The following is an 18,066-nucleotide window of genomic DNA, read 5'->3' as shown; positions in this document are numbered from 1 at the left end:
CAGAAATTAGTAGATTTCGCAAATTTACGTTAGCTTTCGTAAGCAAGATTTCAAACGATTGATAATTGCTAGTGCGCAATTACTTGAAACCGTGAAAAAATATCTAGACTTGCGTCCGTGAAAAAATATCTAGCTTACGTAAATGAAAATAAGAGATTTTGTAAAAATCCGTAAGTTAATGTAGACTATTCTACGTAAAACTTCGGATTAGTGATCAGAAAAATTTGGTAGATAATAGATTTTGATGAATTTAGTGAGAAAGAATGTGCATCTTATTATTATTATTTAAAAAAATATTATTCTATTGATTATTTAACTTCTTCTAACTAAATTGTATAGTTAAAATAAATATAATTTATGATTTTGAAATAGCGAAAATATATCTAGTTTCTTATGGAACTAGTGCATTTAGATAAAAATAATGTAAAACAAAAACCAATAAAAATATTTTTTTACTGAATTAATCAATGGTTGTAAGTTCATACGATTAATTTCGAAATTTCATCAAAACATTTTTTTACATTCGCATTCCATGTTTTTAGTTCGAAGGTAGGCTTAAACAGAAGACAACATTCAACAGCTATAAACAGCGAGCTTGTAGCTTCGTCTTAGCAGCATAAACCACACCAACATAACTCAAAGATACGTAGCCATATAAAATAAACACGAACATACTCAGTTGCTTCAATCTGTACGCACGTGAGCGTACGGAAGCTAAAGTAAAAGTGCGAAATCTCTTAACTATTGAAAACATAATTTGTTAAGCATGACTTACCTCCAGAAAGACACCAATCACAGTCAATCCTTTAGGGGAAGCGATTGCTTCAGCGCATGAGGTGAACAATTCTTTGTTCCAGTGGACGAAATGCAACTGGAAAAAGGAATACAACAACATTATTCTAAAACTATTCTTTTGTGCTAGACACATTACCTTCGCAGCATATGCACATAAAATGTGTGCAGCAAATTTGATCGTTTTTTGCTGTCCCCTTTGGATGAAATTATGCGAAAACAAAAAAAAGTGATTGATTCATAAGTCTAAATCGAAACGGTTCATCACGTATCGTTTTCATAGAAGAGCAAAATAATAGTGAATACTCGGGCTTCTCACTTTCTAATGCAACTAGAAAATCGTAACTTCGGAAGGTAGGTAAGGCTTTTTTCTGCCAAAAATGTCTCCAAAATGGTAAGGGTGCCAGTGTCAATAAGAGTATATCTTCTCTACACGTAATTGGTTCTTATGCGTTATGTGCTACTGAAATACGTTAAGTTATTCAACTAAAGAGTGAATTTTAGAAAATCGATGCGAGGTAATCAAAAATAATTACAAATCAGTTATTTCCAGTAAAAAATATACACTGTATTTACATTTTCATCTAAAGAACATTTTAGACGATGTACAATGTAATGGAGAGGCTGTACAATAACAAGGTAAGTGAAATTAGGACCAGAACTGGTCACGAACGTAAAATCAGTCCTCTCTTGTGTGAAAATAGAGCAAGGAAAAACTATGAACTCATCAACTATCACGAAAACTCCTCCCGACTGAAAGGATCTAGTAGAAACAAGAGAGAAACTTTTTCTAATGTGGGAGAATCTATTAAATGACTTGATTTTTCCAACGCAAACCATCGAAAAACTTAACTGTGCGGCTTATCTTCCTTTAATGTTGTAAGTGGCTTATCTTCCTTAGCAAAGTAATCGCGAACACGCGAGACTGAAGGAGTTCTCCTGGTAGCTGGACAATAAAAAATCTATAGACGTTTTAAATTTCATTTGGCTTTTACTAAAAATTTGTGAATTTGGACGTATTTTTTAACTGTATCAAGTCTTCCAATTTAATTTCAGGTCTTTTTTTAAAAGAATGAAAAATATACACAGTCCAAGAACAAATTTTATTTTTAAAAATAGGCTTTTTTTTCATGAATCAATCACGGAGAAAATTAAATAGTTATAGTAAATAATTAATTAGTGCTGAAATTTTAGTTTTAAAAGTAAAGTAATCAGCAATTTGTAAATAAACAATAAAGTTACCTCGCCAGCGTATGATTTGCCGTCAACAACATGTTCAGACCCGCAATGGCTGTCATTACCCCAATGACAGTGAAATTGTACCAACTCATAGGTATGCTCCAAGGGGCCCCCTCTAAGCTCTGCAACACAATAAATAAATATAAAAAGGATTTTGTTTAAAAAAATACAATTATAAAATAACAAATTATGGTCATGATTTCAAACTTTATAACCAAACAGAGTCAGACTAACCATAGCTGTAAGTAATATAGTATTCATTAGTCTAAAATTGATATAATTTTTAAAAATTTTTTTTCTTCGAAATTTATTATTAAAAGCTTTGAAGATTTGCACTTGATCTACAACTAATGAATGGCTGATCGTGCAAAGTCAAGAACAGATGGCGCTAGGGGTTAAAATTCGTCGGAAGACTTCCTGCTTACTACGTCAGATTGATTTTTACGCCTAAGCTAGAAAAAGGACGCCATCCAATATTATTATACTTGTAGCGTTTACCTTATAACACGCTCTTTCAATTTGATTTTTAACGAATCAATTAACAAAAAAACTCGGAAAACTCCGCTAGCATTCTATGATGTACTGATGTTACTTCAAAAAACACAAACGGTGATATTTTACACAAATATAGCTAAATAAGGGATAATACACAAAACATCGAACACCTTAAACTTTATTTATATTGTGAAACTGATTTTCTTAAATGTTTTTAGGCTCATGACCTGTTAGAATTTGTAAATTACAGTACCCTCTTATGAATAGTAACATTTCACGTAAATTAGAACAAAAATCATAATAATGAAACTTCCTAGAATATTAAGCTTGCTCTAACATCGCCTCGTAAGCCTAACATAAGCTGAGAAATACACCGGAAGTTTTCTAAATTTCCTTTTAGGAAGCTTGTTATTGTTTACATTCAGTCAGCCATCCATTATTAATATTGCCTTAACAGCAATCCCGAATGTTTATTTTTAGAACTCTTTTTTAAAAAAGAAGGCAAAGAAAGTAAATACGTTGAGAAGTACAATATTTAAGCCAGGAAAAAACTAAAAATGCTATAATCTAAAACAGTGATTTCCAACTGGCGGCCCGCGGGCCTCATCCGGCCCGCGAGCCGAAGTTGTTGTGTGAGCAAGTTGTGTGGCCCGCGAGCCGAAATATATTAGTTGTTTTTTTTTTGCGCACAATTTTCGTAGAAAATCTATATGGGTTTTAAATACTTTTAAGTTTTATATCTTAACATTTTGATATCTGTTTCACATTAATTGTTTGATACATAGGTGCACATTAAAGTTATTGTAGCCAGAATTTTTTGATATGCAATTAAATATTTTTAAAAATATACTTTTTATTTTAGTTTGTATACTTTCGCTTTGTACAACATGATAAAAATCTGATAGTAATATTTAACATTCCTTCAAACATAAAAGAGTCCTACATAAAATTTTGATAAAATTGCGGCCCGCCATTTGACTGGTGTTTTCAATTACGGCCCCCGGCCTCATGTAAGTTGGAAACCCCTGATCTAAAATAATCACAAATAAGGAAGTCGGGTATGCAAAACTTGATTGATTGTCGCAAAAATATTTCAGAAATCAAACAGGTTTTTTATGTTCTGTTGAAGCTTTTTTCTCTCTCATCATGTTTGCTTTCTTCTTCAGCAGTTTGTCAAATGTGATAAAATCTTTACTCGCAAAAATATTGATATTCCCAATTTGTATATTATCTTGCCTTCATTTTTGATAAGGTTCTATAAAATATAAACAGGGAGTTGCATCAAGGTTACCCTTCATGTGCAATTTTAGAATCCTTATCAAAATTGAAAACAAAAACGCAAATATGTAAGAGAGGAAGAAACAAAAACGCTAACGAAATCTGACAATTTATAGTAGAGGAAGGCGAATGTAATAAATATCAAAACAGCAAACCTGTTTTGAACTTGACGAGCCTGTCTGAGAAGTTGAAACTTGACGGTGTTTCAAAAAATCGTCTTTCTACTCCTCTATTTCTTCTCGCATTCAATCTTGTTTATTACAACCTTTCTGTATTGTGATTTGACAGATTTCGATAAAGTTTTTGTTTTTCTATAATTGAAATATATATAAGTCAAGAGGCGGCCGCAATCGTACAGATCTTCGATGTTCTATGAAAACGGACACGACAATGAAAACGAACACGACAACACAAACAACCATGGACACGAAAACAACAACAAATTTGCGACCTCCAAGGTACATACTTTGCTGCTTACACTTTTGACAAGGGTTTCTAAAAACACACATTAAGGGTGGTCTTTACAGAACCCTTTGTATCAGGGCAATCACTGAAAACTCGGTATGGCAATAAATAACCCAGGCCAAATTAACAAAGGAAATAAGTTATGTTTACACAAATTATACAGGGTATTCTGTCATTAATATATAATTTTTGAATTCTTCTCAAATATGAAGCTGGAAATTCGGCAAAATTATGCAAAATTTGGGGTCTCAAATTAATAGGAAACATCAAAAATCATTTTCAAACACTGACAAATCAATGTTGAGGTACGTAAGAGCAAATAATGGATTAAAATAATCTAAAATCAGTTAACTTGAAAACGATGTCTCATGCTGGTTCAATTTGATATGGACGCATTATCCAATCCTACAAAACAAATTAACGATTTTTTTAAAATAATTTTATTTCTTTTTTTTTGCTCTTTCAGACTTCAACGAATGGTTCGAGTTTTGGAAATTCGTTTTCCCCCCACTTCAATATTAATTTTCAACGCTGAATGTGCCTTCATTACTTTTACAATGATTCTAAACAAATATATTAAGAGCGGCCATTACTAAACACCCTGCTTTACAAAAACTATTACAAAGGCAGAGTTTTTCATAACACTGTGAACACATGCACAATGAAATAAAAATTTCAATTAATGGGAGTTGGGTGTTGAAATAGTCTGAGTAAAAAATAGCCATTTTTTTCTTCAGAAAACACTGAATCAATTTAAAGTAAAAATGTGTTTTCTAAAAGTTATGGAATTTTGCTTTTGAATTGCTTCAGTGATAAAGAATACAAAAAATAAGTAAAAATTATTCAGAATAAATAGTTTAGAAGCATAAAATATCACGATCTGGAAATCAATATTATCTCAAATATTCTATATCTTATATTTCCTCTGAGGAATAGAGGCTACATACTTGGGGTCAAGTTTACTGACCTGAATTCCCCTGGACATCGACTCTCCACCCGCAGCCCGTGTTCACGATAGATTTGCATATTCCCGATCCATAATTCCAGGATAAAGGAGGATCGAATTCTTTGGACTGGACGATATCTGATATGATGTCCACTGGAGACTGGTGTTGACCGCCTGCATGAGGGTACTTTTCAGGCCATGTGTCAGGACCTGATGAAAAAAATAAATAAATAAAATGCTCTTTAAAAAAAGTTCGAATGAATAAGAAACAAGGAACTTTTCAGAAAATTATAATGCATTTTCTTACATTTTCAGGTCTAATAATAACAATAATGGAGTTATGGAAAACATTTCAATTATTTCAGGTTTAACAATAATGATGGGGACACAAAAAATCATTAGTGTCATTCAGTTAAAAAATGAAATATAAAGCTTAATGGAAGAGCCGTGGCAAGTCCTATGCCATCAAAATAAAAAGATTTAGGTACTATGTCTGACGAAGGAAAAATATCAGAAAGAAGGGGAAGAATGAGAAGATTAAGATACATCAGGACCATTGGAACTCACGAGTTGGGATATTTCGAATAGTGTTGACTTTTTAATCTCGGGATCTTATTTGTTTCTTTTTTTTTTGCTCAAATGCATACCTAATTTTACTGACATGGTAATTACGGTATAAGTAAACTTTTTGTAAACATAAAAACACAGATAATTAGAAATTTTAAGTCAAAGTTCGTGAATGTAGAATTTACCAAATCGTTCTATTTCTGTGTATTTAACAACGCAGCTACTTTTAACCTTTTAATGGTACTAGATACAACTTTTATAAATAATATTATAAATGATACAACATACAACATTTTTAAATTATAGTAGATAGAACATTTATAAATGATACTAGATAGAACAGTTATAAATGATACCTGATACAACCTTTATAAATGATACTAGATACAACATTTATAAATGATTCTAGATGCAACATTTATAAATGATACCTGATACAACCTTTATAAATGATACTAGATACAACATTTATAAATGATACTAGATACAACATTTATAAATGACACTAGATACAATATTTATAAATGATACTAGATACAACATTTATAATTGACACTAGATACAACATTTATAAATGATACTAGATATAACAAATGTTAAAAATTTGTAATGAAATAAACTCATATTCAGAAAATAGAATTGAAAGTTAAACTGCAACATAAAAATGAATTAATTCTTAGAATATTAAAATAGTCATTGGATTCACTTTAAACAAGTTTTTTAGCAATAACCTTCTTATATTACTGATTAATATTAAAGCGAGGAAAGAATATAAATTTTAACGTAGTCTAACGAATCACAACTGAAAAAAACTAACAACACCAAGTTTGATTGACGGAGAAGCTGAAGGGCGATTAATCGAAACACATCTAAGTTTCATCAGGTAGTCGTATTGTTTTTGATTTTCGTCATCCCTGCATTCCTCACTAGTGATTCAGAGCAGATTTCGATAAAAGTTTGTTTTTTTCCTGCTTAAATGTTGATTTACAATTCTAATGTGTATTTTGACTTCATTTTAGACATGGGTTCTAAAAATATATATAAAAAGGATGACTATTATAGAACGAAATAGTGAGAGAAAAAAAAAAAACTGTTTAAAGAAGATTTATGACGGTAGCGGGGAAAGGTGGCAAAAGAACATGTACCTAAAAATAGGTACCTTTAAACCAGGAAAAAAAAACAGAGGAAAATACCGGAAAAAAATAATTAAATAATTTTACAAAAAAATTTATAAGTAGAATTATGCACTAAGTCATGAAGTTAAGGCACATTTAGTCGGGAGAGGGGAAATTAGCTACAATCCTAATAATAATAGTAAAAAAAACGGTTATTTTACCAGTTTTATGTAGAAAATATAAACTCACGAAGACCTAGAGAAAAATAGCAATTACCGATACCTTATAAAACTACATTGAAAAAAAAATCTGTTATTTAGGTCCAAAATTCCTTTCTCACGGATTTGCAGAACGCTCCGAACAAAGGCTTACTCAAATGGAAATTAAAACAATTCTTATTTACAATTAACAACATTTTTTTTATTTTATTTATTTTATAATTGTCGTTGAACAGCAGACCCAATTTTGGGTTTACGACTACTAATGTTCAACTCCGCAGCCTTGTAATTTTGAACCTATCCAGAAGATCAGGAAACTCCAGGATCAGTATGATTTGAGGGTATGACCCCTAGAGGTATGATTTGTGGTATGGGTATGACCCCTAGAGGATCGAACCCACGATCTCTTTGATCGTTAGATTTAAAAAGAATAATTTATGTTCGCTAATACATCTTAATAGTATCATAAAAGAAATATTTAAGCGCGGCATGTGGTGGCACAGGTGTTCTTTTTAGGACATATATATTTAGCTGAATATTTTCAACGGTTTTGTGCCAAGAAACAACAATTATTGAGCAGCAATCATCTGGGTTGGTGAGCGATAACGAACAGGGGGCCTAGCCCCCTAGTAAGTAGTAATAAAAAGCAAGTTTTGAGAGACAGAATCTGCCATTAAAATTTTTAAATAAATAAAGCAGTGCAAAATGCATGCACTTAAAACAGTATCGAATGCCCAGCACTCGATAATGTATCTCAAAGTAACGGCGATATTCTCAAGTTATATTGGGATGATAGAAGTATAATGAATTCTCTGTAGGACATTCCTGTCTCCATTTGTCTGACATTGATTTTTACTGTAGTTCACTTTAATTTTGTTATCCTTAATTTTCACTGTTCTTGTTTATTGTTCACGTATTTTAATTTTTGAGCATTCTTATTGTTCGTGTATTCATATTACTTATATTCTCTCTCTTGTATTTGGTGCCTATAACATATGGATTGATTTCCAACTAAACCATGTTAAAAAAATAGTATCGATCAAAAATAAAGTGCTTAAAATAGATTTTTTAAACCTGAGGGTTAAAAAAATTTTATTGTTGTGTATTCTTATTGTTCAAGTATACATATCAGACTTAGTCTCTCTCTTGTATTTGTTGCCTGTAATATATGGATTGATTTCCAATAAAGCCACATGATAAAAAATAAAAAAAACAGTATCGATCAGAAATAAAGTGCTTAAAATCGATTTTTTAATTCTTAGGGTAAAAAAAAAAAGAGTTAAAAATCTGATATTCTTCACATCCATTATTTAATGATGAACCATAGACAATTTTTATAAAGGATAGGAAAGAATAAAAAGCAGCAGCATTGCGAGACACCTTATAAAAACAGAACAAAGTGAAAATCCTGAGCTCATCACTTCTTCCATCGTATAAATCCTATTATATGGGTGTTCTTCGTGGGGAGGGAGGAGACGAGAGAGGAGAAGGAAAAAAAAAATAAAGGTTAACAGGAAAACTGCTTATGGCTGCATAATGTTCGCCTGCAATTTTCCTCTCATGATTTAATTTACCTTTTCTTCTTCACACTGACGTGTCTTAGAATAAAAAGCTGTGAGAGGAATAATCAGGCATGCAAGTATATGTTAATCCAGGAGTCAATATTTCTGAATAATATTTTGCATACTCATAATTAAGGCCTGTATTTTGATGACATTTGCACTTTTTTTTTAATCTCTTTTGCTCTTTCAAAGCATTATTTTCTTTAGATTTTTAGGGATAAAGATTTTAGATGTTTGAGACTTAAGGATTCTTTTTCATTCAAGGGTGTTTTCATATATATATATATTTCTTTTTTAAATCCAGAATTTTTTTTTTTGCTTCCAAATCATTGAAAATTCTAGTTCATTCTTTCACTCTGCCCACATTGAGTGGCAATAGTTCAGAGAATTGAGCACTTGCCTCCCAATAATGTCTGATCTGAATCCCAGTGATAATTTATTGATAAGAATTCTGTTCCTGGCTGTGCTCTTGTCAATATAGCGCTTTTTAAACTTTTTGGCATTTTCTTTGATAAAAATTTATTTTCAACTTTTTTAGTTTACGTAACAAATTTTAAAAGAAATAAAAAAAATTGCAATTGGGACCAACTACAGCAGAGACACAAATCTCAATAAATAAATAAATAGATAAAAACGAAAAAAAAAGAGAGAGTCGTTAAAAGTTGCGGGATTGTAAATTAACCTCCCGGCTAGCACCGATCACAATGCTGACGTAAATTACCCTCCATGGTAGACGGATCCTGGGTAAATATACCTTTACCGTTTGGCTAAATATTGAAGGTTTTCGCGGTTTCCTTTTCCGTGTAATGCAAATGCGAATTATTTCCATCAAAAAGAAAAAATACCCTTCGAAATATACCCTAAAAATGGCGAATAATTTTAAATCAAAATGTTAATTACATGTTAATAAATAAATGTTAATTAATGTGAAGGACAACATTATGAGACCTCAAAGTTTGACGAAGTTAGTAAAAATAGAAGTTTATATATAATGATTTTAATTAATAAAAATGTAATTAATAATATTAATAATTTTATTAACTATTACATTAATTAATAATAGCAATAGTTAGCTAATTATTCTGTAATAACATCGTAAAAATACAAAATAATAAAAATACCTTGTTCAATCAAAATACAAATAATCGAAAACAGGTTTTTAGGGGAGCATTAATTTAAAATACATTTCAACATTCGTTTCAAGTTAATTAAAACTCTAAATCAGGTGGTTTTATTTTATGACTACAACATAATTTAATTACCTCACGAAACATTTTTCTATAAAAGTTAAGTCAAACCTTTCCAAACTTCGTAACAAAATTTTTACTGCCGTAAATAATCTCTATCAATTCGGCGGAATAATTATTTTGAGACAAATCTGCAATTTTTTTCAAAGAGAAAAACAATAAAAAAGGCTGTTAAATTAGAAAGTACCATCACTTCAACTCCGCAAGCAGATTTTTATGCTCTTGTTTTAATGTTACAGCATCGATTAATGAGCGTTTAGCGAACCGCAAAATCCTTGAAATTTTATTTGCTGGGGATACAAAGAGGAAAGACAATTAGTCCAATGAGGAAACTGTTGCTGTAATAATTTCTGTAATTGGCAGCTCTCTGACAAGACGAACACGATCATTATTCTATTCAACATTTGTCTATGGATATACCGGAATAGAAGAATAGAGACCGTACATTTAGTCTAGCTGCCTCAGCGCTGTATTTCTGATTCTAAATTTAAAATAAATAAAATTAAATTTAAAAAATGAATCCCCTGACATGAGTTTTTTTCTTTTTTGTCAAACAACTAAGACTAATTCAAATAAGTGTCTTGCTTAACAAATCGAGTTCTTTTAAAAAAAAACATTTTTTTTTATCTATGTAATCCCGAGGCAAATTTTTCGATAAATTTTTTAAAAAGAGTATTTAGTTCTTTATATAGTTCAGTATTTAATATAGTTCTTTAAAAAAGTATTAAAATTCATTGTTGGAAAAAAAAATGCTTTCAAAAAAGCAAAAATTGTTTTGATTATAAAATAATGTTTTGCTAATATAATGTTATGTAAGCGAATTTTGTTAATCGTAACGAAAGAGCTGCTGTGGCTCAGGAGATAGAGCGCTTGCCTTCCAATGAGGTGAACCGGGTTCGAATCCCAGCAGTGGCTGATCGATATGAATTCCTCACCCAGCTCGCACCGACCACAGTGCTGACGTAAAATATCCTCAGTAGTAGACGGATCCTGGGATAGAGTTCGTCAGACTAACCACAGGTTTTCGTGGTTTTCCTTTCCATGTACCGCAAGTGCTGGTTAGTTCCATCAGAGTCCTCCACGAAAGCAAAATTTATACTTGATCCTGGAGTTCCCTTGTCTTCGGGATAGGGTTCAAAATTACAAGGCTGCGGAGTTGAACATTGGTAGTCATAAAGCCAAAATTGGGTCTGCTGTTCAACGACGATTATAAAATAAAATTGTAACGAAATAAACGATAACCTAGATTTTAAAAATAATAAACTATAATTAAAAAGAAATAAATTTAAACTTAGAAAAACAGATTGTGTTGCACAATAAGAAATTCAAGAGAAGTAATTTTAAACATTAACGTTATATATATCGATAACATATCGATTCAAACAGGGAAAAGTGGTTCTGTCTTTAATAAATTAATTTTTTTCAAAACTTCAATGTAAAAATTTCAATGTAATTCTTTATTAAATTTATCTTTTTCAAAATTTCAATGTAAATGTTAATATGAATGAGCATCTAATCTCATATGCTTCTTTTTAGTTATTTTAGAAATTAATTCAAGCAAGTTTATCAGTTAATAATTTTAATTTAATCCATTTAATAGCTCAAGTTATATTTCAGTTAATAATAACAGTCATGCGGCAACGAACTGTCTAGGGCTCAGGGAACTGGCCTTGCATCGGAATGGGGTTTGAATCCGATAATTAGATGAAAAGTTGTTCAAAGTAGCCCATTTTTTTCTTCTTTGCACACTTAACAATTTTCTACATACCTTCGTAGTTTCAAATTTCTAAGTCTTACAGTTTTAGGGCAGCAAAACGAAATATAACATTAAATAGCGCACTCTGTGACTGATAGTGCTAGGGCAATATAGAATATCGCGATATATATGGTCAAAAATATCGATATTTAATCATATCTTTTAAACTGACTAATTTATACAGGGTTGCCACTAAAATCTGGAAAAAAAATTCCCTGTGTTTTTCCTGTACATATTATGCTCAATATATTAAGAGAAAACAACAATTACTGGGCTCTTGTGCGAGCTATTGTTGGGCTAACTATATTTATTAGTTTTAATTGTTGAAAAAACAGCTGAACATACTCAAATAATGCTATAGTAAATGAAATAGTTTAGTATAGCTGAAATATCATGGTTAAATATCCCATAGATTACGCTTTGAGTGGTCATTATTATTTAAAAGACAAAAATAAGAAACAAAATTCCCTGCATTTTCCCAGTTATTTTATGTGATTTTTAAATTCCCTGTATTTTCCAGGTTTTCCCGTTCTCCCTGTGGAGTGGCGACCCTGTTATATTATTTATACGCAATATTCTTGTTACCAAAATTTAGAACAAAATTTCATTATATAATTTTACTAACGATAAAAATTGCCCATGTCCTTAAAGTGTAAAACATTGTAGTAAAAGTTGAGTTTTTTCCTGTATATATTTCCACGCAAAAGGTTTTTCTGTTGTCTACAATTATCGCGATAAAATCGCCTTCGATGATTTTTTTTATCGATAATGGTAGAGATACATAATAGGTGTATATCGTTACTTAACCCTTTTTAAGGCCATGGTAAGTATACTTACCACCACGTTTTACCACTTTTAATTTAGGTTTCCATTTTTCAATAACTTCAGCTTTCTTGAAGTGAGTTTGAATAAAATTGGTAACCATTTGTCACTTTTAAAAAACGAATAAAAGTAAAAGTTATAAAATACATAATTCCTTTTGAAGTTTGTAGCATTTAAGGAATTTATATTATAAATACATAAAAATAAAAGTCAGTAAGTTNTTTCCCTGTTATTTTAGGTGATTTTTAAATTCCCTGTATTTTCCAGGTTTTCCCTGTTCTCCCTATGGAGAGGCAACCCTGTTCATATAACAGGGTTGTTGATACACAATATTCTTGTTACCAAAATTTTGAACAAAATTTCAAAAACTTTCTTACATAATTTTACTAACAATAAAAATTGCCCATGTCCTTAAAGGGTAAAACATTGTAGTGAAAGTTGAGTTTTTTCCTTTATATATTTCCACGCAAAACGTTTTTCTGTTGTCTACAATTATCGCGATAAAATCGCCTTCGATGATTTTTTTTTATCGATAATGGTAGAGATACATAATAGGTGTATATCGTTATTTAACCCTTCTTAAGGCCGTGGTAAGTATACTTACCACCACGTTTTACAACTTTTAATTTAGGTTTTCATTTTTCAAGAACTTCAGCTTTCTTGAAGTGAGTTTGAATAAAATTGGTAACCATTTGTCACTTTTAAAAAACGTATAAAAGTTATAAAATACATAATTCCTTTTGAAGTTTGTAGCATTTAAGGAATTTATTTTATAAATAAAGAAAAATAAAAGTCAGTAAGTTCCTAATAGGTCATGTTAAATATATTTACCACCAAAAAAATGGCATTTTTATAAACTAAATGAGTTTTTTTTTTATATATCAATTACTGTTCTTAAAACAATTTCAATTCCAAAAATACTTTAATTTACCTTTACTAGAAATAAAGGGCCCATTAAAGGGTTAAGATTAATGATTAAGAATATATTTTATATTTTTATATATCCCTAGCTCTAAAAGAATACTTAGATATCTACATTTTATTACATGTTTATTATTAAAGATATCAATAGTTTTATTATTCGGGGTTAAACAGTGAAACATAAAACTGAGGAATTCAAAAGGAGAAAGAAAGAATGTTCATAAAATTCCAACTTCTCTCCAGCAATATTTCGTGAATGTTTTATTGCAAGTTATTTTTAGATGGAAGGCAGAATATTTCGCAAGTTTATTGGGAGAAAATTTAATATTGAAAGCGCGCAGCCAGACACTTCAAGGTGGAATTTTTATCTTCTTAAATGAGATCTGCTTCTCCTGCGAGATAAGGAAGTAAATTAAATTTTGCAGGTGAAGGGAAAACTATTTGAAGTTTCATGATTAAAATTATAAAACAAACATTATTTCGCACGCGTCAAATATTAAACCACGATATATTTTAGTTTATCGAACATTTAAAAAGATGGCAAGCAACATATTGAAATCAAAACCATAAAAACAGCTAGTTCAAAAAGTTCCGAAGAATATTATCAGAATTTTAAAAACATCTAAATGCCATTTAAGTGTTTAAGAGGACGTGACGTGTGAGTGTGACGTCATACCACGTGAAAAACTTTTCGTCGCAAATCCCCTTTCTACATAACTAATTTGAAATTTTAATTCCAGAAAAAGTGCGTTCAGACAAACCTGGAGTAAGCTATAAAGTTTTAAATACTGAATAGAAATTTTTTTAAATTTTAAAATTAAAATAAATTATGGGAAGATGAAGAAGTTCTCTTCCAATAATTTGTTTGCATTTTGAAATTTTTTTCAGGAATTGGAACTTTATGGCTTACTCTAGGCTTGCCTGAGTAAACATGAATAAATATTTCTAAATGAGTCTTCATGTTTAATATAAGCCAATTTCTTTTATTCAAAACCATTTTAAGCATAATGTAAAAATTAATTTCTTCAGCAGAGTTCGGTTCCTTAAAGTTGCGCAGTAGTCACTGCAACTCCAAAGAAGTTTTTAGTGACTACATTTAAAAAATGTAGTTGTAGAGTAGCTACTTTCTAACAAAGTAGTTGTAAATATAGTAAACTACAATAGTAATGTAGTTCTTCCGACCACTGGTCGTAATACTTTTGATCTGGTTAACGGGTTAAGAAATGTCAGGTCGTGGCACTTTCGCACTACATAATATGGTAGGACACGGCCAGTTTACAAAGTTGTATCAGTTAATGTGTACTTTTAAAATTCTTTTCAAAAACGGAACCAAAAGAATCACTTATCCCTTTCAGTAGACAAAAGACAGTAATCACAACAAATATGTGATTTTCCCTTCACGGCCTACGGCATCAAACACTAGACAATTCTTTCTGACTCCAGCGGCCCATGATCATTCGGAAGTGATCTTAATTTTGTACTCGTATTGTATCTCGATTTAGAAGGTACATGTACTCTTTAATACGTATACCTTCGAAGTTTGCGAGTCTGGGAAAGCTCTACAATCTCATTTTGCTGGTCCTGAACAGGTTACAGGTCACAAATAAGCAATGGAAATTTACAATCACAATCTACCGAATCATTACTGAGGAAGGCAGAAATTAAAACATCAAAACTTGCTCTATTGTCGGAGGAAGCAGAGAGGTAAAGAGGATAAAAAAAAAAGAGTCTAATCTCGCAATCAAACTGGTTTTTAGGTTATCAACTCGCCTTCGTCACAAGTAATTCAATTTATTTCGATACTTTTTTCGTTTCTTCCTCCTTTAAATATCAATTTGGAACTCCTAATTCATTTTTTATTGCAACTTTTAACTTCATTTTCAAAACGATTCCAAAAATATATGTCAAAGACGGTTATTACGGGACATCCTGTATATTTAACGACAACTGAACTGGATAGTTAAACAGTTCGTAATGCTGCGCCATGGTTCTCACATTTCTTACAATTGTGATTAAAAATCTTTATTCTAGATAAAAATTGAAGGTAAATTCTAGGTAAAATTTTAGCAAACAATTACAGCAGTATTTCTAGCATAACATTCCATTTTTCTTTAAATATAATGACAATTTTCAAATCTGATTTCGGCAACCTAAAAGCAAAATAAGAAAGAAAAAGAACGTTGAGTTGAACAACTTTTGACGATGAAAACTTGCTTTGGTAAAAACTAGTCAAAACACGCTGGTATTTTAATCAAAATCAAAAGTCGTTCTAGAGGAAAACATTTACATCTCTTGCTCCATGCTGTGCCAGGCAAATATTTCTTGGAGAGGCGATTTTTTACGACGCTAAAAAATACCAATTATGGAAAAGAATGTCTGCTTTTTTTTTTTAATGAAATAGCTGGTGATTTTAATTTTAGTAAATGAAAACATTCTTCCATACTGTGGCGCAATTCAAAAAACAACCTAAGTGCTTCGCACTTGACAACTTTTTTCCTTCTATTGCTAATGCTACGAACACTAAAATAGAATTTCAAAAATCTAATAAAACAAAAATTTATTTTTAATTTAATTTTTTGGGGAATATGTAGCTTACCATGATGCCTAATATATAAAAATCTCGATTTAGAATTTTTTGTCGCTTACGGTGGTTTTTTAATTGCAAGGTAGTATAGACCACGCTTAAAAACAACCAATTTGCATTCGCATATTCTTAATTAATTTTTGTTATTTCATGACGAGCCAGGAGCATGCATTTTTCTTTTTATTCAACATAAAAAAATATAGTCATTACAAAAAAAAAAAAAAAAAAAAAAAAAAAAAAANCACGTTTTTTAATGCTACCAATTTTCTACACTTTACACCAATTTTCTACACTACTTATCAGATATTCAGGGTCTAAGACTCAATCTTAATGGTTTTAGGGGATGATCTCAAATATTTTAATTAATTTGTGCTGGCGATGTTTTAAGTTACGAAATCAGGCACGAAAACGTACTCTCTCTGAATGAACATACCTATTTTTCGACGGATATCGGATCCAATAGTTCGGTCAGGAGAGCGTTCCAAAGTTTTCACCTCTTAATGTTAATTTTACTTTTTGCGTATTTCGTTATGTATGGAAAACTTTTTAAGCGAATTAAAACATTTTTGCACACAATTATAAAATTCGTTTATCGAAAGATCCGTGCAAAAAATAACCTCTAATGAATATTTATTTTTTATTTAATAATGTTGAAAAGATTTTGAATTGTAAGGGTATACAGTTTGTCGTATCATTTTAAAGAATTTAATTTTACATGACAAAATAGAAAATTTCAGCAAAATCGGTCGAATAGTTCCTGAGAAACTGAATTTCAAAAAAGTCAGATACTTAAATTTCGATATCTTATCAACTGTTTAACCGATTTTGCTCAAATTTTGTAAATTTGCCATGTAAAATCACATTCTTTAAAATGATGCAAAAAAGTGTAAACTTTTTACAATTCAAAATTTTTTTTTATTACTATTATTAAATAAAATAAAAAATAAATATTTAATAAAGGATATTTTTTGTATGGAATCATCTTTGGATAAACGTGTAGGAAATTGTTTTACGTTTCTAAAATTCTATAATGTTTTCGAAATAAGTGGTCCCGAACTGGCTTACTTGGAAGTAGCCAGTCTAGGATCACTTCACTTACTGGAAAATTAATTATTCTAGAGCACTCAAATACGATGTCGGAAAGGGTGAAATCTTTAAATTATATTTTGCTCTAGGTCCCTTTGCAATAATAAAGCAAAAAAAAAAAGTTGAAATTTTTGAAGTAGTTTTGGTGATGAAACCCATGTGTGATATTTTTACATACTTTTTTTTAACGACACGCTCTGAAGNGGATAAACGAATTTTATAACTGTGTGCAAAATTTTCTTAATTCGCTTAAAAAGTTCTCAAGTTTTAAGGAAATAAGCAAAAATTAAAAATAACATTAAGGGGCCCAAACTTTGAAGCACTCTCCTGACCAAACTTTTGGGACCAACTATATTTCCCAGATTGCAGCTACCCCCTATATTTTGAGGGTCAGAAACCTGAATCAGTAAAAGAAAAAAAAAATTATATTTATTCAGAGAAAGTACGTTTTCGTGTCTGATTTCGTAACTTAAAATTTCATCTGCCCTTATTAATTAGCATATTTGAAATCACCCCCATGAGCCATTAAGATTGAGTCCTGAAATGTGAATATCAGATCATTAGATCAAAAGTTATTCTGAGTGGACTTTTTTTTTTTTTTGAGCACACCTACAACTGCATGTTTTTTCTTACTATACGATTCTTATCAAACTAATTAACTGATTTTTCCCTTTTCTGATTTTGCAAATTAAAGAAATTTAAATGATGAATAACGTTTTCTCTTAGATCTAAATCTCATGTTAACAAGTGCAAATTAGAAAATGCAGAAAAAGACATCGGTACTTCATGCGGTATTTTATATTATAATTTATTAAAATACTAAATACTTATTTTGATCTAAATTAAAACCCAAAATAATAAAAAGTATAAAAAATATATTTGCTACAAATTCTGCGTCAAAGAGTTGGAGATTAATTATTTCCATACATGCAGGAATAAGTATAATAAATCGTTTATACAGTATATTCCACCG

The 18,066-nt window shown here is 30.5% G+C and overlaps 1 protein-coding gene across 2 annotated transcripts in view; it reads right to left on the bottom strand.

Moving 5' to 3' along the window:
- LOC107445815 (carbonic anhydrase 1) overlaps positions 1-18,066 on the bottom strand; it is a 75,596-nt gene that overhangs the window by 17,273 nt on the left and 40,257 nt on the right. For both annotated transcript variants that reach the window (XM_016060300.4, XM_016060301.3), the window contains exons 2-4: positions 5,237-5,425; positions 2,035-2,153; positions 776-871 (exon numbers count right to left, since the gene is read on the bottom strand). In XM_016060300.4, the coding sequence (XP_015915786.2) occupies positions 776-871; positions 2,035-2,153; positions 5,237-5,425 (404 nt within the window). The remainder of the gene's footprint in view (positions 1-775; positions 872-2,034; positions 2,154-5,236; positions 5,426-18,066) is intronic.

The sequence above is a fragment of the Parasteatoda tepidariorum genome, chromosome 1, assembly GCF_043381705.1.
Source record: "Parasteatoda tepidariorum isolate YZ-2023 chromosome 1, CAS_Ptep_4.0, whole genome shotgun sequence".
Taxonomy (NCBI): Eukaryota; Metazoa; Arthropoda; class Arachnida; order Araneae; family Theridiidae; genus Parasteatoda; species Parasteatoda tepidariorum.
Note: the sequence above shows the minus strand (reverse complement) of the source record. Positions and strands in the feature narration are given on the sequence as shown.